General features: G+C 46.0%; 1 protein-coding gene across 1 annotated transcript in view; it reads right to left on the bottom strand.

Moving 5' to 3' along the window:
• Positions 1–27,296, bottom strand: part of LOC144508245 (protein-glutamine gamma-glutamyltransferase 2-like) — a 56,723-nt gene that overhangs the window by 24,459 nt on the left and 4,968 nt on the right. Inside the window, exons 5-6 of the mRNA XM_078236061.1 lie at positions 10,297–10,482; positions 5,510–5,749 (exon numbers count right to left, since the gene is read on the bottom strand). Of these exons, the coding sequence (XP_078092187.1) occupies positions 5,510–5,749; positions 10,297–10,482 (426 nt within the window). The remainder of the gene's footprint in view (positions 1–5,509; positions 5,750–10,296; positions 10,483–27,296) is intronic.

Genomic DNA, 27,296 nt, shown 5'->3' on the forward strand with positions numbered 1-27,296 from the left:
TCTTCAACCTGTTGCACTGAGGGCATGATCCATATCAGTCTCCTCTGGAGGTCCCAGGCATCATCAGTATCGTTCTTCAGCAAATTCAATTCACTCCATGTGAAAATGGTTAATAATACTGGATAGAGCAAAAGCTATGGGCCCTGACAACAATCTGGTTTTGCTGCTGAAGACGTGCTTTCAAGGACAAGTTGTGCCTCCAGCAAAACTGTTTCAGTACAGCTACATCACTGGAATTTACCCTGAAAAGAAGAAAATTACCCAGGTATGTCCTGTCCACAAAAAGCAGAACAAGCCCATTACCATTATTATCCCATCAAGCAACTCTCAATCATGGTCTAAGAGACAGAATGTGTCGGCAACAGTGCTATCAAGCAAGACTTACTCAGCAATAATCTGCTCACCAGTGCTAAGTTTGGGTTCCAACAGAATCTCGTATCTCCATATTACACCCTGAGTGCAACCATGAGAAAAGAATCGTATTCCAGAGGTGAAGAAACATAATTCCCCTTAATCTCAGTGCAGCATTTTACCAAATATAACATCAAGGAGCTCTAGCAAGATTGAAGTCAATGAAAATGAAGGGAGAGAACAAAAAACAAAGAAAATTACAGCACAGGAACAGGCCTTCGGCCCTCCAAGCCTGCACCAACCATGCTTTGCCCAGCTGAACTAAAACCCCCTACCCTTCCGGGGACCATATCTATCCTTTTCCATCCTATTCATGTATTTGTCAAGACACCCCTTAAAAGTCACTATCGTATCTGCTTCCACTATCTCCCCCGGCAGCGAGTTCCAGGCATCCACCACCCTCTGTGTAAAAGACCTGCCTCGTACATCTCCTTTAAACCTTGTCCCTCACACCTTAAACCTATGCCCCCTAGTAATTGACTCTTCTACCCTGGGAAAAAGCTTCTGACTATCCACTCTGTCCATGCCCCTCATAATCGTGTAGACTTCCATCAAGTTGCTCCTCAACCTCTGTCGTTCCAGTGAGAACATACCAAGTTTCTCCAACCTCTCCTCATAGCTAATGCCCTTCATACCAGGCAACATCCTGGTAAATTTTTTCTGTATCCTCTCCAAAGCCTCCACATCCTTCTGGTAGTGTGGCGACCAGAATTGAACACTATATTCCAAGTGCTGCCTAACTAAGGTTCTATAAACTACAACATGACTTGCCAATTTTTAAACTCAATGCCCCGGCTGATGAAGGCAAGCATGCCTTATGCCTTCTTGACTACCTTCTCCACCTGCGTAACCACTTTCAGTGACCTGCATACCTATACACTCAGATCCCTCTGCCTATCAATACTCTTAAGGGTTCTGCCATTTACTGTATATTTCCCCTCTGTATTAGATAATGTTATATCAGATATAAGATTTAGATCAAATATTAGATATTCCAAAATGCATTACCTCACATTTGTCCAGATTAAACTCCATCTGCCATCTTTCCGCCCAAGCCTCCAACTGATCTATATCTTACTGTATCCTCTGATGGTCCTCATCACTATCCACAAATCCACCAATCTTTGTGTCGTCCGCAAACTTACTAATCAAACCAGTTACATTTTCCTCCAAATCATTTATATATATTACAAATAGCATAGTTCGCAGCACTGACCACTGACGAACGCCACTTGTCACAGCCCTCCATTCAGAAATGCACCCTTCCACTGGTACCCTCTGTCTTCTATGACCAAGCCAGTTTTGTATTTACCTTGCCAGCTCACCTCTGATCCCATGCGACTTCACCTTCTGCACCAGTCTACCATGAAGGACCTTGTCAAAGACCTTACTGAAGTCTATGTAGACAACATCCACTGCCCTACCTCATCAATCATCTTCGTCACTTCCTCAAAAAACTCAATCAAGTTAGTGAGACATGACCTCCCCTTCTTAAAACCATGTTGCCTCTCACTAATACGTCCACGATTTCCAAGTGGGAGTAAATCCTGTCTCGAAGAATTATCTCCAATAATTTCCCTATCACTGACGTATGGCTCACCGGCCTCTAATTGCCTGGATTATTCTTGCTACACTTCTTAAACAAAGGAACAGCATTGGCTATTCTCCAATCCTCTGGGACCTCCCCTATAGCCAGTGAGGATACAAAGATTTCTCTCAAGGCCCCAGCAATTTCCTCCCTTGCCTCTCTCAGTATTCTGGGGTATATCCCATCAGGCCCTGGGAACTTGTCTACCTTAATGTTTCTCAAGAACCCCAATACCTCCTCCATTTTGATCTCAACATGACTCAAACTATCTAGACGCCCTTTCCCCGACTCATCATCCACCAAGTCCTTCTCTTTGGTGAATACTGAGTACTCATTTAATGCGAGATACCCTATATTGACTGGGACTCATTTAATGCTAGGGGCATGGATGGGGCAGAGTTTGTAAGGAGCATCCAGGAGGGCTTCTTGAAACAGTATGTAGATAGTCCAATTAGGGAAGGGGCCATTAAGGAATTAGGGAATTAACCCAGCCAGGTGGTTGACATTTCAGTAGAGGAGCAGTTCAGGAACAGTACTCATTTAATACCCCGCCTATTTCCTCTGGCTCCGCACATAGATTCCCTCCCCTGTCCTTGAGTGGGGCAACCCTCTCCCTGGCTACCCTCTTGCTGTTTATATATGTATAAGAAGCCATGGGATTTTCCTTAATCTTGCTGGCCAATGCTTTTTCGTGACCCCTTTTAGCCCTCCTTACTCCTTGCTTAAGTTTCTTTCTACTTTCCTTGTATTTCACACTTGCTTCATGTGCTCCCAGCCTCCTAGCCTTGACAAATGCTTCCTTTCTTTCTTTGACTAGGCTCACAATATCTCTTGTTATCCAAGGTTCCCAAAATTTGCCATGCATATCCTTTATCCTTACAGCAATGTGCCAGTCCTGAATCCCGATCAACTTGCACTTGAAAGCCTCCCACATGCCCTCAAACATCTGCCCCCAATCTACATTCTTCATTGTTGTTCAATATTGTTGTAATTAACCTTCCTCCAATTAGGCACCCTAACTTGAGGACTACACTTATCTTTATCCATTAGTACCTTAAAGCTTACTGAATTGTGGTCACTGTTCCTGAACTGTTCCTCTACTGAAATGTCGACCACCTGGCTGGGTTCATTCCCTAATTCCTTAATGGCCCCTTCCCTAGTTGGACTATCTACATACTGTTTCAAGAAGCCCTCCTGGATGCTCCTTACAAACTCTGCCCCATCCATGCACCTGGCATTAAATGAGTCCCAGTCAATATAGGGGAAGTTAAAATCTCCCACCACAACAACCCTGTTACTTTTACACCTTGCCGAAATCTGCCTACATATCTGTTCCTCTATCTCCGCTGGCAGTTGGGTGGCCTATAGTAAACCCCCAACATTGCGACTACACCCTTCCTATTTCTGAGCTCTACCCATATTGCCTCGCTGTATGAGCCCTCCGAGGTGTCCTCCTGCAGTACAGCTGTGATATTCTCCTTGACCAGTAGAGCAACTCCCCCACCCCTTTTACATCCTCCTCTAGCCCGCCTGCAACATCTGTATCCTGGGACGTTAAGCGGACAATCCTGTCCTTCCCTTAACCAAGTCTCTGTAACGGTAACAACATCATAGTTCCAAGTACTAATCCAAACTCTAAGTTCATCTGCCTTACCTGTTACACTTCTCGCATTGAAACAAATGCACTTTAGTCCACCAGACTCTCTTTGATTAGCAACCACACCTTGCCTGCTCTTCCTCGGAGTCTTACTGGCACTATTCTCTGGTTCCCCTTCAGTTAATTCACCTTTGCTTTGGTTCCCAAACCCCTGCCAAACTAGTTTAAGTCCTCCCATATGACACTAGCAAACCTCCCAGCCAGAAAATTTATGCCCTTCCATTTTAGATGTAAGCCATCTGTCTTGTACAGATCCCATTTGCCCCAGTGAAGAAATCTTCACTGGCTGGAGTCATACTGAACACAAAGAAGACTGGTGTCGGCAATCATCTCAGCCCCAGATATCATTGCAAGGATTCCTCAGGATATTGTTCTATGTTCATTAAACGTTATTAAGATACATTGGTGAAGGATTGTTTAATGGAGTGCATGTTCTCCCCATGCCTGCGTGGGTTTCCTCTGGGTGCTCCTGCTTCCTCCCACAGTCCAAAGATACACAGGTTCAGTGCATTGGCCATGCTAAATTGCCCCTTAGGCGTAGGTTAGAGGTATTAGCAGGTTAAGTATGTGGGGCTACAGGGAAAGGGCCTAGGTGGGATTGTTGTCAGTGCAGACTCGATGGGCCAAATGGCTTCCTTCTGCACTGTAGGGTTTCTGTGATTTCTATTAATTAAGTACTGAGAGCCCTTTTGTTCTTTGGTTATGCTGTCACTTTAAGGGGTATCCACTTTTATTGGCTTATTTGATTTTTTGCCAATTTTTAAAACATGTCCTCCTTTACTTGGTTACTGGTATACTTGAACGAGTATAATGAGAGACTTCTGGGGCACTGGGGTTGGGAGGTAAGAAGGACATAAAAAATAATACTGCATTCTGTGAATAATCCTATTACCTATTTCATGTCTCGGGTTTCATCATTCATAATCGGCTTGGGATCAAAACAACAACTTTGGACAAACCACCTTCAATTGCCTCTTCAATTACCTACCCTCCATTATAAAGTCAGAAGTGGAGACGTTCACTGATGATTGTAATATTCAATGCCATTTGCAATTTCTCAGATAATGAAGTATTCCATGCCTGCAAGGAGCAAGACTTGGACAAAATTTGGGCTTGGGCTGATAAATGTTAAATAACAATTGTGCCACACAAATGCCAAGCAACGACCATTCCCAACAACAGGAGATTTAACTACCTTATCTTGACATTCAATGGCATTGCCGTCATTCAATCACCACCCATTTATGTTCTTGGGATCATCAGAACCTTAACTGGACCAGCCAGATAAATACAATGGCTACAAGAGTAGGTCAGAGGTTGGATGGTCTGGAGCGACTGATTCAGCTCCTGACTCCGAACTCCTGTCCACTATCTGCAAGGCACAAATCAGCTTAATTGGCACCATAAGCATTCTCTCACTCCTGTGTATATGGAGTGTATGGCATGTACATGTACATGACATGTACAATATCAAGTCAATAAGATTTTTTGAGCATTCCTGCCAAACGCATGATGTCTATTGCTTAGCAGCACATGAGAGCATCACCATCTGCAAGTCACATACCATCCAGACTGAGTAATGTATTGTCATTCCTTCACTGTCATTGAGTCAAAATCCTGACACTCACTAACCGCACTGTGGTTCAGAAGGACTGAACCACTGCAGTCCTTCTCCACAAGGACTGAAGTGGTTCAAGATGCAGACTCACCACCACCTTCCTAAGGACAATGAGGATCTTTTGGATCTTTTATTCTTGGATCTTTCCAAGAATACCCAAATCCTGCAAATAAACAAAGCAAACGCAATAACTTGCTATTTGTAGAAATATTGTGAAGTTAAAAATATACTGTACCTGAGCACCATGGATTGAAAAGCACGACAAAATTTCCAAGATAGTACTGCACTTTTGTATCATAAGCATGCTGCAGAGTTAAGCGATGGTAACCAGTCTTGGCTCTTGGTGATGGTGAGATGGCGATGCACAATTCACTGCTGGTGGAAGAGGTGATGATTCCACTCCATCTTTTTAGATTTAGTGACTTTGTGAATAGAACCTCTATTTTGGTTCCATTTGAGTTCTTAGGCTCTGGACCTAAAGCAAGGCAGATATAGTTAAATGAGTAACAATAGGTAAAGTAAAGCAAAGTTTATTTATTGGTCACAAGTAGGCTTACATTTAGACTGCAATGAAGTTACTGTGAAAATCCCTTAGTAGCCACACTCTGGCACCACATCATGACTGTTCAGATACACAGAGGGAGAATTTAGCATGGCCAATACACCTAACCTGCACATCTTTGGACTGTGGGAGGAAACCGGAGCACCCGGAGGAAACCCACACAGACATGGGGAGAATGTGCAACCTCCACACAGACAGTGACCCAAGCTGGGAATCGAACCTAGGTCCCTGGAGCTGTGAGGCAGCAGTGCTAGTCATTGTGCCACCGTGCTGCCCTTAGATTTTTATCAGGTTTTCATGATCATGAACCTAAATTCTCATCCTTGATTTTTAATTAGCTCCATGGCGTTGCCCCCATTCCTTAGTCTAATTTTCTCCAACCCCACAATTCTCCAAGATTGGTCCTTTGTTCTGGAAATCTCTCCATGAGCCCCTCTCTCTATTTATCTCTCTTCTTCCATTTAAGACGCTCCTTCAAGACTACCTGACTGACCAAGCTTTGATCACCTGCTCCAGTACCTCTTTATGTGGCTCAGTGTCAAATATTGGCCAGGATTCTCCCAAAACAAAACTCGGTGCCCAACGTGCAGGCAAACGGGAGTATTTCCCGCCCATTTTTTGGGCGTATTTACCTGAATGAGTCTCTGACATTCTGTGCAATGCAGAGTGCCACACAGTGTTTCACGCTGACAAGTGGGGGGGGGAGGGTGGGGGTAAGGCCTCATCCCGCTGGAGAGGCAGGTGGCATAGTGCTGAGTAGGTTACTGAGCATGCGTCAATCTGTCAGTGTCCCCCCCATCATCGCTGGCCTCCAATCGCTGGCCTTCCCTGCAACCCCCATGATCGCTGGCCTTCCCAACCACCCCATCCCCCGATCGCCTACTGGACCCCCCAGGTCAGCCTTGCTCTCCCCCCTGGGCCAGCCCTGATCAACTTCCTCCACTCCGATGGCCAATCCCGAACCCCTCCCCCCACCCCACGACCATGCCCAACCTCCCCCTCCCCACCACACCCCCACTCTGATGACCAGCCCCGATCGCCCTCCTCGCTCCCTCTCCCACCAATCCCACTTGCAGAGTGGCAGTGGGTTCCTCCCCCATCGATCACCCCCATAATAGACCCCGTCCCTCCAGTCGGCCCTGTCCCCTCTGCCCCACCCCCTTGGCACTGCCCGGTGCCCAGTGGGCAGTGCAAAGGTGCCAATGGGCAGTGCGAAGGTGCCACTAGGACAGTGATAGGGTTCCAAACTATACAAGGGACAGTCCTTTGCAACCAACCTTGTCGGGGGCCCTCAATGGCCTCTGCACCACCAGCAGGAGGAGTCCACCTGTTCCCCATTAGTGGGGAGTAGTTTTAAACCCTGCTGGTGGGATCCACTCCTGGTGGGAGAGGGGAGCAGACCTGGAGAATACCATCCCGTGCCCATAGTTATATGGAAATGTCAATTTCAATGACATTTCCATGTGATAATCAGCTCCGTGCCAATTTCTGGCATGCAGCTGATTGCGCTAAAAAAAGCGGTGGAGATTTGCGGAATCTCACAAAATGCCTCCTGCTTTTGTCTCCCGGTGCGCTGCTCAAGCATCGCAGTGAGCTGGATGAATCCCAACCATTGGGGGTGATTTTACCATTTTGATTCTCAGTGCTGAATCTGGGCACAATTCAGATCCGACTTGGAAATCTGTTCTCAGGCGCCCCCATATGCACTTAGCCTGAAAAAAAAATTGCAAGTCTGAATCGCTCTGTGGGCTGGGCTACACACGCCTGGAACACTGCAGCTCCACTCGGAGCCTTCAACAGCACATGCGCAGTAAAAGAAAATTTGAAAAATACGCTCTCCTGTCACATCGGTCCTGGGCCACAAAAAGCGGATAAAGCGGCTCGGGAGATATGGCCCCCACAGATATCGCCCCACCCCCACAACATAACTGTCCCCCTTATCCACCTACCCCCCTGCTACCCAGACCGATCACAACCCCCACCCCCTTTCCTCCCCACCGATCGCACGCAGGGTGGCAGTGGACCCCCTTCCCCCCCACCGATTGCCTGCAGAGCGGCAGCAGACCCCCTAGTCTCCCCCCCCCACACCCAACGAGCCCTCCCACCAGAGATTGATTTGGCCCTCCTCCTCCCACCCCCCCCCCCCAACCCCCCCGACCAGAGAGCGATCTGGCCCTCCTTCTCCCACCCTCCCCCCACCTTCCCCCACCAGAGAATGATCTGCCCTTCCCTCCTTCCCTGCACCAGAGAATAATCTGGCCCTCCCTTACCCCCCCCCCCCCCCCCCCCCCCCCCCCCCCACACCAGAGATACATCTGACCTGCCTCCCGGCCTTGGTAAAATGGGAATCTGCGTGGGCGCGGGTCACACTATTGACCTCACGCCTGACTTTACCATGTTTTCGTGCCCGAAAACGGACGCAGCACAATGGTAAAATCGCCCCCATTGCCTCATAATACTCTTGTGAAGCACCTTGGAATGTTTATTATGTGAAATGTGCAGTATAAAAAGAAGTGGCCTTTTTGCTATGATAGATGTTATGCCATGCTGCTTGTTCCTGACACTGTAGTTACTTATTCGGAACTTAGTGCAAGTTAATAGTCTCCTTATGTCTAATTAGTACAAACCCTATGATCCAGCTGCAATGCAGATTTAGCATCAATGTAAAGAGCTTCCCAGATTGCATGAACCCTTCAGTATAAACCTGGAGTCACGTCTCTGACGTTACTCCAAAGCAATGTTGTCCAATATTAACTTCTGCATAGCTTTGGTGGTTAGTGACGTTTTATTTGGAAGCACCTAAAATACAAACACGATTACAAGCAAATGCACTTGGTGAGTGCATATTTACTTACCAAATCATTCCAGAATTAAGAAATTGAAGCACTCACATACACTTATCTTACCAATAGACTGTTAAAGTTCATATGCATTCATCTTTTGAGTATGAGTGTCTGGTGTCTGTTATTCAGTTTTGATTTACTAATTAGAAATTAAATTCAGCAAATCTGGATTCCTAATTTGCCACATTTGACGAGTGATGAATATGTTGTTCAACATTGCTCTAAAGCAATTTTGTTTGAATCTTGAATCACCCTGTCTCATCTCACATTTATTCAGAGCTGTTTGGTGTATAAACCCAAAGCAATATCAAAACCTTAATCCTCCCAGACACTTCCTACACACATCATCAGCTAGTTTTAAATATTTAGACAGTGCAGACAGGACATGGACCCTCATATGGTGCAAGCATTTACATGTTAACTGCAGGCAGAGGTCCTTCGTATAACGCCGTAAACACAAATATGCAGAACTCTTTGCTGGACAATCTCTGAATCCCAGATTGCAGCTACCAGTCTCAGAATGCTAACTGTTGTGTAAATGCATCAACAGTGAAGAAAATGAAAACGCTTTGCCTTTCAACATTTCATCAGTGAACCAAATTATGAATACAAAATAACTTGAAAGAGATTAATGAAAGAAGGGAACAAAGTGTGGAGGCAGAGAAATGGAGGAGTTCTGAGAAGGAATTCCAGAGCACAAGGTCGAGGAACTGAAATACAACCATCAAGGATGGGGGAAAGGGAGGGGAAGATGCAGTAAAGTCCAGAGTCAGATCACTGGAGAAAGGAAATGTAGGATGGAGATAAGGAGATTTACAGCCATGGAGGGGATTAACAGAGGGATGAGTGTTTTAAATTGTAGAGGGAATGAGTAAGTCAGTAAGGGCAGGGATAAGAACATAAGTATTGGAACAGGGTAGGCTATTCCATCCATCAAGCTTGCTCTGTCATTCAATAAGATCAAGACTGTTCTAATGTGGTCGTAACTCTACTTTCCTGACAGTCCTCCATAATCCTTGACTCACTAAGATAAAAGCAAAATACTGTGGATACTGGAATCTGAAACAAAAACAGAAAATGCTGGAAAATCTCTGCAGGTCTGACAGCATCTGTGGAGAGAGAATCGAGCCAACATTTCGAGTCTGGATGACCCTGACGAAGTGTCTGACGAAGGCTCTGATGAAGGGTCATCCTGACTTGAAACATTGAGATGAGCTGAGGTTCACAGAGGGAGTGGTGGTTGGTCCTTGGCTACAAGAGCATTGGGTTAATAGAGACGGCAAGTAAAAAGTCATGAATGTGAGTTTCATCAGCAGTTGCAATGAGATATGGAATGAAGCTGAAGTGGGCAGAGTTAGTGATGATGAGCACATGAGGTCTCAAACTCAGCCTAGGGTCGACAGGGTGCTAATATTATGAACAGTCTGAACCAATCAGTGACTGGGGAGAGGAATGGAGTCAGTGGCAAAGATACAATTTGTTGCAGAGTGGGTGGTAACGGCAGTTTCGACAGGGCAAGAGTATGAAAAAGCTCCAAAAGATTTATATTTGCATATATATCACTTTTCTTTTACATTATGATTAAAAGTTGAATTTTTACTTATCCTGACTCTTTACCTGTCTCAAAGACCATTTTCAATTTGGCCTCAGCTGGATTGAATCCATCCTTGAAGTTCACCTTAATGTTAAAGCTCTGGCCCCTTCTGACAATCAGCCGCTTAATGCTGATCTTATCAGTCCTGTGTTCCTTGTTATTCTTCTCAAATTGAAAGTCAACCTGACAACCTGTAGTAAATGGGACAGCTGTAAAAAATAAAGAACATTTATTAAGTTTGGGTGTCTGTGGGTGTTTTGGACAGGGTGGGTTGTTGCACATCAGGAGGGTGTGTCAATCATCAAGGAGTCAGGCAGTGGGGGGAGCAATCAGACATCAGGTTGAGGTCGGACATCTTTGGGGGGGTTGGACATTGGGGCGGGTTAGACATCTGGGGATGGTGAGGGTCAGACATCAGGAAGGCATTGGACATTGGGAGAATCAGACATCAGGGGGTTGAACTTCAGAGGGGTTGGATATCGTGGGTGGTTGGACATCAGGAGGGTTGGACATCGGGTAGGGATGAGAGGGTCAGACATCGCGTGGGCTGTTATGGTTCAGGTCAGAAAGTGTTGTATGGACCCCGCCTAGATTATAAATTTTGCATCTTGAATTTGGCTGGGATAAACATGATAGGTTTCACTTCAATGGTTCAAATGACCCACTAGGGAGCTTATATCAAACAAAGTTTATTTAAGGATATAGTTAACATTTATAGTAAGAAAATTAGTAATAACTTCTATCAATTCCAAACACACAAAACAACCATGATAATGTATAATCTTCAACAAGTATATCTAAAATGTTCCAGTCAAACAAAATTCTTGCCATAGACAAAACCCTTTAAACAGGTTCAACACAGCAAAATTCATGTGATACTGGAATTGAAAGTTTTGGATGAAGTCTGCAGTTCTCTGGATAGACTCAGAACAGCTTCCCAAAACACCAGGGTCTCTAGGCCAGCCACCAACAGCTGATTCCCCCCTTCAGAAAGGCAAGACCTTACTTTCAGCTGATCAGCAGAATTTCCAAAACCAAGGGGAGAGAGAGAGAGAGAGATTTCTTTTCAGCTAGATACCCCTTCTAAAACTAAACCCCAAACTTGCAGCTCCAAACTGAAAATTTAAAAAAACTCCTATCACCTGACCTGCCAACCAGTTTTTCTCCTAACAACACAGAGGCATAAATATCCCAGTAAGAATAAACAAACTCCTGTTTAAGCAGCAATAAAAAGACTCTCGTAGAAGACAGCCCAGCAACAATGAGAAAAACAAACTGAAAAGGTTTGCTTACAATTGTAGCGTATATGATAAAAAAAACATTTCTTAAAGGTACACTAATGTCACACCTCTCCCCCTTAAATAAAAATGAACCATCAACATTCAAAGATGGTTTCATTTTTCAAGCCCGTTCAGTTTCACATTACTAGTACTCTACAATAAATATACATAAATTTTACAGAAATCAAAACATGCAAACATAATAGTAATATAGTCCATTCTAATCCTTGTCTTTTACCATCAAACACTCCTTTTTTTATCATGACATTCCTGACAAAGCATCCTCTCCAAAATTCTCCTTCAGTCTTTAATCCTGCATTGATCCAAAGTCCAAACCCAGTTTGTTGTTGCAATGATAAATTAGCTCTGGTAATGTCTAACTTGATTTTGTGTCTCTGTGCCCTGTTTGAGAGCAGATTTCCACTCCATCTGACGAAGGAGCAGCGCTCCGAAAGCTAGTGGCGTTTGCTACCAAATAAACCTGTTGGACTTTAACCTGGTGTTGTTAGACTCCTTACTGTGTTTACCCCAGTCCAACGCCGGCATTTCCACATCTTCACAGAACTAGGCAGGATCAGCAGGACAACGCATTACATGTGTGCAGTCAGGGCCATTCAGAAAGGTTACTTTATCTACCATTAAGAAGTGATACTTTTGCCCACTTCCTGCTAATATTAAATAAAATCAGATTGGCACATTCTGCTGCGGTTTTCCAATTGCACATTTGAAAATGCATGTTAATTATCTCAGAAGAATCTGAATATCCACTTACAAAAACAGGGCTTAAAACAGAGCCGTAAATATTCAATCTCTCAACTTCTGTCCATAATCTACATGATATCAAAGGGAGGGATGGAAAAAGACTAATCAGGAGCCTTAAAGCCAACATTATACGATCAGAAGCTAACAGTGGCGGACTCTATCCTTAATCCCTCCAAAGCACCATCCTTCAACTGTTTCACAAAACCTCAAACAGCACATTGAGGAGCCAAAAAGAAAACTTATTTGAAAGAACAAACAGTTTGACAGAAAGGGGAAATCAAAGGAAAGGATTCTTGGAAATTAGAAGAACTTACACATCGCCATGCTGCTAATGTTGTTTCAATGAGATGATTTTTCTCAATCTTTCTCAACCCCACTACTCCGATACCCTGAGAGAGCGGGCTGCAAATTCTGCTCTAAGACCCAGAGCATTTATTTGCAGGTACTGTCTGTGCCTATTTGTAGTTTCAATCGCTGCCAATCACCGCACCTCTGGGGTAATTGTCAGCATCAAAGGGGCATAGTCTTGTTTAAAAATGCAAATTCTTTATTTGATTGACTATCATCGAATGGTGTAAATTCTTCAAAGGATTTCAATATTTCAGGCTGGTACAAAAGGTAAAGTCTCATGGGATCTGGTGTGTGCTGGCTAGATGGATACAGAACTGATTTAGTCATAGGAGATAGAAAGTAGCAGTGGAAGATGCTTTTTAGTGGGACCTCTGTTGTTCATAATAAAAATAAATGACCTGGAGGAAAATGTAGGTGGTCTGATTAGTAAGTTCGCAGATGACACAAAAATTGGTGGAGCTGCAGCTAGTGAGAATGATTTTCAAAGGATACAGCAGGATATAGATAGATTGCAGATGTGGGCAGAGAAATGACAGATGAAGTTTAATCCAGACAAATGTGAGGTGATGCATTTTGGAAGATCAAATTCAGATGTGAGTTATACAGTAAATGGCAGAACCCTTAGCAGCATTGACATACAGAGGAATCTGGGCGTACAGATCCACCGATCCCTGAAAGTTGCAACACAGGTGAATAAGGTGGTCAAGAAGGTATACAGAATGCTTGCTTTCATTGGCTGGAGCATCGAGTAAGTTGGCAAGTTATATTACAACTGTATATAACTTTTGTTAGGCCGCATTTGGAATATTGCATACAGTCCTGGCTGTCACACTACCAGAAGGCGATGGATGCTTTGAAAAGGATGCAAATAAGGTTTATTAGGATGTTACTTGGTCTGGAGGGTTTTAGGTATGAGGAGAGGTTGGATAAACTCGGATTGTTTTATTGGAAAGAGGGAGGTTGAGGGGCAACCTGATAGAAGTCGACAAAATTATCAGATGCATAGATCGGATGAATAGTCAGAAGCTTTTTCCAAGGGTGGAAGGATCGACTACAAGAGGGCACAGGTTTTATGTGAGAGGTGGTAAGTTTAGGGGAGACATGAGGGGAAAGTGTTTCACACAGAGAGTGGTGGGCGCCTGGAACACACTGCCAGTGGAAGTGGTGGAAGCAGGCACATCAGCAATGTTTAAGGCGTATCTTGATCAAAACATGAATGGGAGGTGAACAGAACGATAGTAACCGCATACCGGTACAGGCTTGGTGGGTCATAGGGCCTGTTCTTGAGCTGTATTGTTCTTTGTTCTTTATTTAAAGATGCACTGTTTCTCCCCCATTGGAAAAGATATGTGCAGCACAGTACTTGTTCCTTCAGGAAGTGCTCTTTATAAAGCTAGATGGAGTGCTTTGTGATATGTCTTATTTCCATTTGAATTTCTTGACAAACTAAACCGTCACTCCCAGCTACAACAGCGTTACTCCAAACTAAATCAGATTGCAGCATTGCTTTCTGACAGGCATATGCCTATTTTTAAATACAGCTTGTCTGCATTCCTGCAGAGACAGCAACAGGAAAGAGATAGAGGGTGCAATCTTACCAGCCGTTCATGCCACGATCCCACGGCAGTGAGGTTGGAGAATTTGGCAGCCAGCCAAATCTCCTTTCACTGCAGCAGGATGGGAATCTCCTGCCATCATGAACGGCCATAAGAGAATCTGCTGAAATGGTGCAACAACAATAATCTCGCCCTCCATGTCAGCAAAATGAAGGAGATACTCATAGATTTCAGGAGACGTAGTGCCCCTGTCTACATCAAAGGTGATGAAGTGGAGATGGTCGAGAGCTTCACGTTTCGAGGTGTTCAGGTCACCAATACCAGTACTGGTCCCTCCACGCTGACACTATAGAAAGCCCACCAATGCCTTAAGGAAATTCAATTTGTCCACTACAACTCTCACCAATTTTTACAGATGTACCATAGAAAGCATCCTTTCCTGTTGTATTACAACTTGGTGAACAGGTGAGGATGGCAGATTTCCTTCCCTAAAGGGGATTAATGAGAATAGGGTTTTGCTACAATTGACAATTGTTTTGTGGTTACCATTAGACTATACTTTAATTCTAGATTTATCATTGGATTTAAATTCCACCAGCTGCCATGGTGAGATTTAGCCACATCCCCAGGACATTAGCCGGAGTCTCTGGATTACTAGTCCAGTGACATTATCATTACACCACAAGCACCCCCACAGATGCTGCCAGACCTGCTGAGTTTTTACAGCACTTTCTGTTTTTATTTCCTCCCTATTTTCCTGGCCTGCAGCCCTACCTCCATGGGAAAATCCAGCTCATTGATTCTGGGTTAGTCTATAACTTTATTATCAACCTATGACAATTTGTCTGCTGACACAAGATCAACTTAGGGATCACCACTACCTTGAGGTAGTCATGTTCTTTGGAGTCATGTTTGTCCCATGATTTGATACTCTTATCCACCCTACTTCTAAGACTGGTCTAATGCTCTTATCAAATAAAATTGTTTGACATTAAATAGATAATTTAGGCACACTCTACGTTATCCTGGCTGAACAAATATCATAGATGTCACTGTTTAAAAATAAGGGATTGTCCATTTAAAACGGAGAGGAGGCAAAACTTCTTCTCTCAGAGGGTCGCGAGTCTTTGAGACTCTCTTCTGGAAAAGGTGGTGGAAGCAGAGTCTTTGGGCGGGATTTTATGACCTCGCTTGTCTCAAAATCATAAAATCTCGTCCGAGGTCAGCAGACCTTTGCATGGTCTGCCCCTCGCCCTCTCCGATTCCTGTGGCTGGCGGGACGGTAAAATTTTTAAGGCAGAGGCGGATAGAATCGTGGTGAGCAAGGGGGTAATGGGTTGTTGGAGGTAGGTGGGATGCAGATTTGAGGTTACTTTCAGATCAGCCGTGACCTTATTACATGGCAGAGCAGATTTGGGGGTCTGAATGGCCTCCTTCTGTTCTTTGTATGTTCGTATGTTTGAAATATCCAAGTTCTAATGGTGTAAGAGTGGCCAATTCTACTGCTAAACTTGTTTTAACTGATGATTCCCACTCACATATCAGCACCCCAAACAGATTAGCCACTATGTTCTTCAGAGACGCCCTTGTTAAACTAGCACACCGTTACTGGACATGGTGTGTACCCTGTTAACTATGGGAAGAAAATCACTTTGAGCTCAATTTGTATGACATCTAGCCCTGAATGTTGACAAAGGGGTTCCATCCCATGCACAAATACTTTCTGCTTTCAAACATTGATGTGTCTGCTGGGTTTTGTCTCAGCCTGTACTGAGTGCTGGTGAGTCTTGGGGGTAAGTGAGTGAGCTTTAATGTCTGTCCAGAGATTATTTTTCTCTTTAACTTAGCAATTAACTAATTATTACTCATTTAGTCAGGAAACGTTCTGAGTGGAATTCTATGACTTTTTTTCCAAATGTTGTCTTGGGCCGGAAAAGCAGAGGACATCCCGTCGGCTGCCTTGCTGGGTTTTTCTGTCATATTTTTAAACACTTTGAAGATAGAAATGGATGGGGTGGGCCCCATGATGTAATGCTGCCTCTGATTGAGCCCACCCTGCCAGCAGCTTAGCTTTTTGGAAGATCGGGGCACTATGAATTTAAGAAATAAATTAAAGAATGAACACCCCACAATCTCTCCCCCCACAGATACAGAATTTCCCTCCCTCCCTCCCCCCCTCCCTTCCCCCCTCCCCCCTCCCCTCTCCTCCCTCCCCCTCCCCCTCCCCTCCCCTCCCTCCCCCTCCCCCCTCCCCTCCCCTCCCTCCCCCCTTCCCAACCCCCCCCCACTCTTCCCCCTTCCCCCCGCCCCATCCCCCCACTCTCCCCCCCACCTCCCCCCCATCCCACAGATATGGAACTCTCCCATCCCCATGGAAAACTGCCCCCCCCCCCCCCACACTCAGCATTGCCCCCTGCCACACCTGTGTGGTGCTAGGGCAGATCCGGGGAAGTGAAGGCAGTGCTGGGGGCAGTGCTGGGGGCAGTGGCGAGGGCAGTGCTGAGAACAGTGCCAGGGTACTGCCTGGGTTATGATAAATGGATAGTCTAATATGGGGGAACGCATAGACAATTAGATGCAAATGGGAATCCTGATTCTTCATAGAATGATTGAATCCCTACGGTGCAGAAGAGGTATTTCGACCCATCAAGTCTGCATCCACTCTCTGACAGAGTATCTTCCTGAGGCCCTCTCCCCATCTTATCACCACAACCCCACACATTTCCCATGGCTAATTCATCTAACCTACACATTTTGGGACACTAAGGGGCAATTTAGCATGGCCACTCCACCTCACCGGCACATCTTTGCGACTGTGGGAGGAAACCGGAGCATCCGAAGGAAACCCATGCAAACACGGGGAGAAAGTGCAAACTCCACACAGACAATCACCCGAAGCCGGAGTCCTTGGCAATTGAGATAGCAGTGCTAACCATCATGCTGCTTTTTTAAAGTCAGATTCCGTTATGTCATTGGCAGCAGGGGCCAATCGAGCGGGGAAATCCCGTCAGTGTAAAAACCATTTTGGGCCACCCTTCCTCCCCCCTCCACCCACTAAGTAAATTCTAGCCTTAAAACGGGATACACAAGCTTTCTGAGAGCAGCTAGTTAATTAGGTAGCTGGTTTAAACTGCTTTTCCAAATCATCAAATCAGTTGTTTTTCAGAAAGTATAAAAACAGGCTTTCCTGAGTGTTGCTCTTGACTGCACTGGGAGCTGGGGTTAAGGATGTCACAGATTGGCTGTGGGACATCCTTCTATGGGAGGGTGAACAGCCAACGGTCGTAGTCCACATTCCTACCAATGACACAGGTGGGAAGAGGGATGAGGTCGTGAAAGCAGATTTTCAGGAGTTAGGAAGGAAATTCAAAAGCAGCACCTCAAGAGCAGTAATTTGAGGATTACCCACAGTGCCAAGTGCTGTGAGAATAAGCAGAGGAGGATTGATCAATTGAAGATGAGGCTGGAGAATTGGTTTAGGAGGGAGGCTATCAGATTTCTGAGGTATTGGGACCAGGCCTGGGGCAGGTGGGATCTGAACAAGATAGACAGGTTACGTCTTAACAGGACTGGGACTAATGTCCTCGCAGAGAGATTTGTGAGTGCTCTTGGGGAAGGTTTAAATTAGCTTATCAGAGGCATGGAATCCTGAGGGGTAACGCAGATTGGAAGGAAGTAAAGCTGATAACAGGAAATAGAAAGTAGCAAGTGAAATTAGACGGTAAGTGAAACAAAGACAAAGCATCACCTTGGCTTAAAATTGGAATAATGTTAAAAGACAAAGTTAAGAGCCCTCTATACAAATGCCTTCGTAACAAGTCAGATCGTTTAGATAGAGGTAAATGGGTATGATCTAATTGCCATTACAGAAACATGGCTACATAGTAAACAAAATTGGGAACTGAATAGTCAAGGACACTCAACATAAGAAGGACAGGAACAAATGAACAGGATGTGGTGTTGTGCTAATAATAAGGGATGGGAAAAGTACATTAATAAGGGAGGATCTCAGTTCAGAAGAACAAAATGTGGGATCTGTTTGGATGGAGCAACAGCAAAGGTCAGCAAACATTGGTAGGCATATTTATAGGACACCAAAGAGTTGTGACATATGTATATATTGTATGCTAAGAGTGTGGGTCAGGTGATGTCTGGGCAATTAGCTCTGCTCAGTGTGGGATCCAGTTGGGCAGTCTGAAATCTGACTGTGGAACAGTGCACACTCCTAATAAAGAGCTCCCAGTGTTCAAGTTGCCAGGCCTACCTTGTGATTCTTCATGAACCCTTGGTCCATAGGAACATACATAACAGAAATATGTGGGGTATGGTATTAATCAGGAGATTAGAGAAGCATGTAGCATGGTTATTACAGTAATCATGGGTGACTTCAATCTGTATATAGACTGGGTAAACCTAATGAGCACCAATGCTGTTGAGAATTAATTTCTGCAGTGCGCTAGGGACAGTTTTCTAGAGCAGTATGTTGAGAAACCAACCAGAGAACAGGCTACTCTGGATCTAGTATTATGTTGTCGGAAAGGACTAATTAATAATCTAGTTGTTAAAGAATCTATAGGGATGAATGATCATAATATGATAGAATTTTATATTCAGTTTGAAAGTAAGACAGTTCAATCTGAAGCTAGGGTGTTAAGTGAACAAAGGAAATTATGAAGGTGAATGAATTCATAATGGTGAGTAGAGAAATAGTAGAGAAGCTACTTTGTGTCTGCCTTTGCTAAGACAGATAAAGAAAACTCCCAAATTAGAGTTCCAGGGAATGAGGGAGAATGAGGAATTGAAAGGAATTGGTATAAATAAGAAGGTTGTATGGGAGAAATTATTGGGACTAAAGGTTGATGAGCCCCCAGATATTTTATCTGATATTTTATATCCCACAGTGTTGGATAGACGAACAGGGCAATGGATAGTCCTTATAGAATGATTACATAGTTTACAGCAATTGTGCATACTTTCAAGGCACAAAAAGACAAAACGAAAAGTCAATCGATTGTAGCTAACAAAGGGAGTTAAAGAATCAATAAGCTTAATAGAAAAGGCCTATAAAGCAGCCAGAAATAATCATAAACCTGAGGATTAGGAACATTTTAGAATACAGCAAATAAGGTAGAAGAAAATGAAAGGGAGAATAGAATCTGGATGAAAACTAGCAAAAAACATAAAAACAGACTGTGAAAGTTTCTATAAGTACATAAAAACAGACTGAAAGCTTCTACAGATACATAAAAACAGACTGAAAACTTCTACAGGTACATGAAAACAGACCATGAAAGCTTCTGTAGGTACATAAAAGGAAACGTTTGACTAAGAAAAATGTTAGTCCACTACAGGGAGTCAGGAGAATTCATAATGGGAAATAGAGAAATAGTAGAGAAGCTACTTTGTGTCTGCTTTTGCTGAGGAAGATACAAGAAAACTCTAGAATTAGAGTTCCAGGGGATGAGGAAGAATGAGAAATTGAATGAAATTGGTGCAAGTAAGAAGGTTGTATTGGAGAAATTACTGGGACTGAAGGTTGAGGAGTCCCTAGAACCTGATATTTTACATCTCAGATTGTTGAAAGAGGTAGCTATGCAGACAGTGGATATATTGGTAATCATCGTCCAAAATTCTATAGATTCTGGAATAGTTTCTGTGGCTTGGAAGGTAGTAAATGTCACCTCACTGTTTAAGGAGAGAGGGAGAGAAAAGACAAGGAACTACAGTCCTGTTAGCCTTAGGTCAGTAGTAGGGAAAATGCTAGAACCTATTCTAAACACAGAAATGGAAACTCGAAGCAGGAGTAGGCCATTCAACCCTTCAAGCCTGCTCCGCCATTCATTTTAATCATGGCTGATTCCACATATTCACAACCCCCTGGGCAAAGAAATTTCTCCTTACCTCAGTCCGAATAGGTTTACCTTCAAACTATGACCCTTAGTTCTAGACTTACCCACCATCGGAAACATTCTTTCTGAATCTGCTCTGCCTAATCCCGTTAGAATTTAGAGTCAGAGTCATAGAGTCATAGAGGTTTACAGCATGGAAACAGGGCTTTCGGCCCAACTTGTCCATGCCGCCCTTTTTTTTTAAAACCCCTAAGCTAATCCCAATTGCCCGCATTTGGCCCATATCCTTCTATACCCATCATACCCATGTAACTGTCTAAATGCTTTTTAAAAGATAAAATTGTACCCGCCCCTACTACTACCTCTGGCAGCTTGTTCCAGACACTCACCACCCTCTGTGTGAAAAAATTGCCCCTTTGGACACTTTTGTATCTCTCCCCTCTCACCTTAAACCTATGCCCGCTAGTTTTAGACTCCCCTACCTTTGGGAAAAGATATTGACTATCTACCTTGTCTATGCCCCTCATTATTTTATAGACCTCTATAAGGTCACCCCTCAGCCTCCTACGTTCCAGAGAGAAAAGTCCCAGTCTATCCAGCCTCTCCTTATAACTCAATCCATCAAGTCCAGATAGCATCCCAGTAAATCTTTTCTGCACTCTTTCCAGTTTAATAATATCCTTTCTATAATAGGGTGACCAGAATTGCACACAGTATTCCAAGTGTGGCCTTACCAATGTCTTGTACGACTTCAACAAGACGTCCCAACTTCTGTATTCAATGTTCTGACCGATGAAACCAAGCATGTCGAATGCCTTCTTCACCACTATGTCCACCTGTGACTCCACTTTCAAGGAGCTATGAACATGTACCCCTAGATCTCTTTGTTCTGTAACTCTCCCCAGCACCCTACCATTAACTGAGTAAGTCCTGCCCTGGTTCAATCTACCAAAATGCATCACCTCGCATTTGTCTAAACTAAACTCCATCTGCCATTCGTCAGCGCACTGGCCCAATTGATCAAGATCCCGTTGCAATTGGAGATAGCTTTCTTCACTGTCCACTATGCCACCAATCTTGGTGTCATCTGCAAACTTACTAACCATGCCCCCTATATTCTCATCCAAATCATTAATATAAATGACAAATAACAAATGACAAAATGAGCCCTGAGGCACACCGCTGATCACAGGCCTCCAGTTTGAAAAACAACTCTCTACAACCACCCTCTGGCTTCTGGCAAGATGCCAATTTTGTATCCAATTAGATACCTCACCCTGGATCCCGTGAGATTTAACTTTATGCAACAACCTACCATGCGATACCTTGATAAGGTTCCATGAGATCCCCTCTCACCCTTCTAAACGCCAATGAATTATAATTTGAACTGACTGAGGGCCCAATTTTACCATTGCGTCGCTCCCATTTTCGGGCGTGAAAACGTGGTAAAGTCGGATGTGAGGCCATTAATGCGATCTGGACAACGTCTGCGCAGATTGCCACTTTACCGAAATCAAGAATGGCGGCGATCCGATTCGCGCCTGATTTGCATGCATTTAAATTGAATTAATGAACTGCCCCCCCAGCTTTATCAACATTTCCCCCTTTACTGCCGTGTTCGCTGATCCGGAATCGCGCCAAAATGAATCTGTTGAATAAAAGTCTGAATCGGGCGCTCCAGCTGCTGAAGAGCGGGTTCAGAGCTTCCAACGGCTCCCTGACTCAGATCGGTGGTGGGGGGAGGAGGGAGGCGGGTCAGATCATTCTCTGGTTGGGGGGGGAGAGGGGGAAGGGGAGTGAGGCTAGATCGTTGTCTGGTTGGGGGGGGGAGGAGGAGGAGGCAGGTAAGCTGCATCTCTGGTGGGGGGAGGGAGGCCCGATCGCTCACTGGTGGGTGGGGGGGAGCAGATGGATCTCTGGTGGGGGGGGGGGTGGAGCAGGGGGGTCCGCTGCCACTCTGCGGGCGATCGGTGGCGGGGGGGGAGAGGGGGGCAGGGGTGGCGATTGGTCTGGGCAGTGGGGGTGGGTGGGTGGATAAATGAACCTGTTGAATAAAAGTCTGAATCGGGCGCTCCAGCTGCTGAAGAGCGCGTTCAGAGCTTCCAACGGCTCCCTGACTCAGATCGGTGGTGGGGGGAGGAGGGAGGCGGGTCAGATCATTCTCTGGTTGGGGGGAGAGGGGGAAGGGGAGTGAGGCTAGATCGTTGTCACCATCGTGTGTGCACCATCGCTCCCGCTTTTCGCTCCCGATCCGCTTTCTCTGCTTTCTGTGGCCCGGGAGCAATCTGACACGGGCGCGCTTTTTCAATTTTTTTCTAACTGCGCATGCGCAGTTCAGAGCTCCGATTGTTTTGGCCACACTAAGCCCCGCCCACGGCGCGAATGGGACCTGTGATTTTTTTTCAGGCTGAGTGCATATGGGGGCGCCACAAGAGGTTGGTTAGCAAAATGAAAGGATGTGGAATGGGAAATATACTGACATGGATTAAGGATGATTAACAGGTAGAAAACAGAGCATGAATAAATGGGTCATTCTCACATTGGTATGCTTTGACTAGTGGGATATTGTAAGGATGAATACTTGGACCAGCTGTTCACAATATATATTAATGACTTGGGAACCAAATATAATCTCTCCAAGCTTGTGGATGACACAAAGCTAGGTCGGAATGTATGTTAAGGGGAAGATGCAAGGTAACTTTAAGAGGGTTTGGACAGACTTGGTGAGTGAGCAAGAATATGGTAGATGGAGTAAAAAGTGAAAAATTGTGAGGTTATCAATTTTGGTAGGAGGAACAGTTATGCAAAGTATTTCCTCAATGGAGAAAGATTACAAAGTGCAGATGGGACTTGGGTATCCTCATTAATAAATCACTGAAAGTTAACATGCAGGTGTAGGAAGAAATTGGGAAGGCTAATGGTAGGTTACCCTTTATCGCAAGAGGATCTGAGCGCAAGAGTAGTGAGGTTTTGCTTCAATTGTATAGAAGTTTGGTTAGAGTGCACCAGGCATACTGTGTGCCGATTGGTCCCCTTACCTTGGTAAGGATGTTATTGCCATAAAGTGTGTATCGTGAAGGTTCAGCATGGATATTGTTCCTGGAATGGTGGGACTCTCCAATGAAGAGTCTCCAATGCATTCTCGAGAGTTTTGAAGAATGAGAGGTGATCACATTGAAACCTACAAGGACGGCATAGAGGCACTGTGGTTAGCAGACGCAGGTTCAATTCCAGCCTTGAGTGGCTCTCAGGGTGGGAATTTCTGGCCGCACTTGAGGTCAACAGACCTTTGCATTGTCCGTCTCCCCCCAACCACGATGATTCCTGTGGCATAGGGGGCAGGAAAATTCTATCCTCTGTGTGGAGTTTGCACGTTCTCCCCGTGTCTGTGTGAGTTCCTCCGGGTTCCTCCCACAGTTCAAGGATGCGCAAGTTAGGTGGATTGGCCATGCTAAATTAGCCCTTAGTGTCTCAAGATGTCTAGGTTAGGGGGATGAGTGGGGTAAATATGTGGATTTACAGGAATATGGCAGGGGGTGGTGGGGGGGGGGGGCTGTGTAAGATGCTCTGTCAGAGATGGTCTATGTCGCTGGGTTCCCACTGGAGTGGGAATAGGCCCCACCCTCTGAAATTTAATGGTATTCACGCTGGTGGGCTCTGCAGTGCACAGAGTGTGGGAGATTCTAGTCTGAACTCCCACTGAAAAAACCAACGCGAATTACTCCAGTTTTCCCACGAATTCAACACTTACAATTTTCTTGGGAGAATTCTGTCTCATGTATTGGTGTTAATCTGAACCACATGCTATCCATCTAGCCAACGGAACCAATGCCCCTGCCGAACTCTCATAATTCAGCCTACTCCCCCACGGCTAGAAGAGGCTGTAGTGCCTTATAGCACGCCCCATCACATGTTGCACAGTAAAAAGACTTTTATCCATTTTTCTGCTCTGAAAAGAGTCATTCAGGGTCTCTGCCTGGCTTTGTAAAGCATGCGTTCAGTGTCAATCCAACCTCGCCATGCAATATGTAAAAGATTGCCTCTTGTCAGAGCTCAGAAAGCTGCAATTTCAAGGTGAGGGAGTCTGACACTGTTAAAGACCTGGATTTACCCATTGTCTTACTTTCAGCAAACCCTCAGTAAAATTCATCTAAGTGACAAAAAGTTTCACTATAAAAAGTGTTCCACCACATACCGTTAGCAAAGCCGAGACATTGTGATATGGGGACATGTTTATTGAGTGTGTACATATGAAATTATTCTGCCTGTTGTCTTATGTTGCATATCTGTATAGCACGCAAGCAACAATACTTTTCACTGTATACTAATACATGTGACAATAATAAATCAAATCAATGTTATTTTTAAGTAAATAAAGTATCGTTTCCTACAAATGTGTCAATTATTGCTGTAATTTTACATGGTATAACATTTGGATTATTGGCCGTGATTTTCCCATTGCGACCCGCAACTTTTCTGTCGGTTGGGCCAGAAGATGCGCATGTCGGCCATTTCACGGGTTCCCTGACAGCTTTTACGACCCGTGCGCATCTCCCAGCCGGAGAAAAATGGCGCCACCGGGAACCCGCAGAAAACCGGTGGACCGCTGATTAGCATGAGTTTACATACCTTTGCATGCAATTATCGGAATCCACACGGCAATCTCCGCCCACGTCTGCATCTCCCACCTCTTTGTCGTGATGTAATTTTGGCACAAATCAGAATAGATATTTAAAAGTCGCAACCTGGCATGGCAGCCTTGAACTGGAGTGAGGAGGTAAGTGCTGCTAGCGGAGCGTGGGGGATGTTGCAGGCAGGCCCTGGAGATGCCTGGTGGCCTTCCTCCTGCTGCCTTCAGGTGTTGGCCCATGGACCAGTGATATCTGTAGAGGGGAGGGAGGGTCCGGGGGAGGTGGAGGGCGGGGGGGGGGGGGGCTTCTATTTCCTCACAGCTCTCTGGGTGAGGTTCCGTCAGGGAGTCCCGCTCCCCCTGCCCCACCCCGGGCAGCGCTCTTCACAACATCGCCCAGCAGCGGGGAGATGAGCTGGAGCAGGAGGAGGAGGAGGAGGCGGAGAAACAGCGAGGGGACGAGGTGGGCGTCCCGCCAAATGAAAAGTCGGAGGAAAGACAGCGGGCGGCAATGGAAGGCGTCCGGCAAGGTAGGGCAGCAAGGGATGTCTTGATTGCAGCCCGCTTCACCAGCTGGTGCTGTGCAGTGAGGGGGCTGCAACCACCACACATCCACCACACCCCAGGAGCAAGCGCAGCCACTATTCCCCTTCCAAACCAACCTGGGCCCTCAAACCACCACATCACCTTCCCCTGCTCCTATCATCCCACCACCCTATTCCCCAGAAACATCCGACCTTATTAATGGGCTTGGGCTGGCAATGGTTGCGAGTCTTGGTTGAAGGCTGGAGGATGGTGACGACTCGCTGTTATGCTCACTGGGATCCTGCCCCTGGTGCAACTCAAGTCTGACTCCTACCTGTACTCCGAATGCACGCTGCCATCCTGGCCCACGCAGCTGTAAAGATTGAGGATACATGTTTTTGGCCAAGAGAGGGGTGCACTTGCACCAAGGGTCTGGTGGATGTTGGGGAAGGTAGGACAGGCACTCTGAAACATGGACTGAGTCTGCAAGGCTCAACAGACAGCACCTCTATATTTGGGAATCGGGAACACTGAGCTGTGTGTGTGTGTGTGTGTGTGTTGGGGGGGGGCGGGCGTGGAGAGAGAATCAGAGACACATTTGTCACAGCTTGATGTGCAATTAACAGTTTATTGTGCTCTTAACATAAATGATTACCAAACCCTGACTAATGCTGACCTTCACCCGTGCCCTCTAGTGAACTACAACTTTCTAACTTTGTGCTGTCTACTGCTTCTTCTAGGTACTACCCCCGGATGCACATCGGAGGTGGAGGTGTCCAGCTGTGATGCATGCCCCGTTGCCTGTGATGCCCTTGGTGGAAGTCCCCTGGGTGGCCGGGACCTGGAGGGCCCCGGCTGACTTGCACTGTTTTGGTGCCACCCTGTTCATCTCGCTGGCCCTGAGATGCCCCGGTGTGAGGAAGGGGGGAAATCGGAAGATCTCTGGATGTTCAGGATCTCCTCTGAAACTCGGCCAAGCTCCAGAGCCCCTCCGCTACAGCATTCTGTGAGCGAGCCAGGCTCTGGAGCCCCTCAGCAGCAGCCCTCTGAGCCTGGACTAAGTTGTCCAGGCTCACAGCCAGCGAGAGTCCCAGCCATGACCAGCAGTGTCTCCCACATGCCCCCGACACCCATGGCCATCAAACGCTGTGCCTCCTGGATGCCGATACACAAGTCGCTCATAGCCCGTAGTGTTTCCAGAATGGCCTGGACCCTGACACCCATGAGGACAGACCCCTGAGCCAGACTTTCCTCTGCGGTCGCCACCCTTGCAGTGTTGACCTGGTTCGCACGCTGCGTCGGCACCACCTCCTGCACAGCACTCTGTTTGACCCCCCTAAACATCCTTGCAGTCACAGCATGGTTGCTGACAGCTCTTCCACAACTCCCTGGGTTTCCTGATGCATCTCCAGCAGCCTTGGAAGGAACAAACCCAGAGGCCCAGCAGCTGGCTTGGGGACAGCTGAATCCTGGCCTCCGGCAGACCTCTGTGTGCTCGAGCCCTTGGATGTGCCCGCCTCCATCCGATATGCATCAGTGGCTGTGATGTGCTCACCAGATCGTGACCCAGTAGCCTCAACACTCAGAGGGACATACTGAGGGATCACACGTCATGGGGCACCTGGGCCTCCAGGACTGGCAGTGCCAGGTGACGCCGGAGCTTGTGGAGCTCAGTCCAGCTACGCTGGCATCCCATAGAATGCCCCTAGGGCCTCTGGGCACCCCAAGGGAGGAGGAAGGTCTTGAGGCCATGCCGGTGTCTTTCACCCAGGAGATCCTGGACATCCAGAGACCTTCCGATTTCCCCCCTTCCTCACAACGGGGCATCTCAGGGCCAGCGAGATGAACAGAGTGGCACCGAAACAGGTACCCACCGTAGTGATAGTCTCTGTGTTAGTGGATTGTGTGGTACATGCTGGTGACGCTTCAGTAGTGCTGCCCTCGGACCAACTGCCAATCTCCAGATGCAATTTTACAACTCATCCGCTTCATCCTAGACCACAATGTCTTCACCATCAACAAGCAGTTCTCCATCCAGACACACGGAACAGCCATGGGGACCAAATTCGC

This window comes from Mustelus asterias, chromosome 20 (genome assembly GCF_964213995.1).
Source record: "Mustelus asterias chromosome 20, sMusAst1.hap1.1, whole genome shotgun sequence".
NCBI lineage: Eukaryota > Metazoa > Chordata > Chondrichthyes > Carcharhiniformes > Triakidae > Mustelus > Mustelus asterias.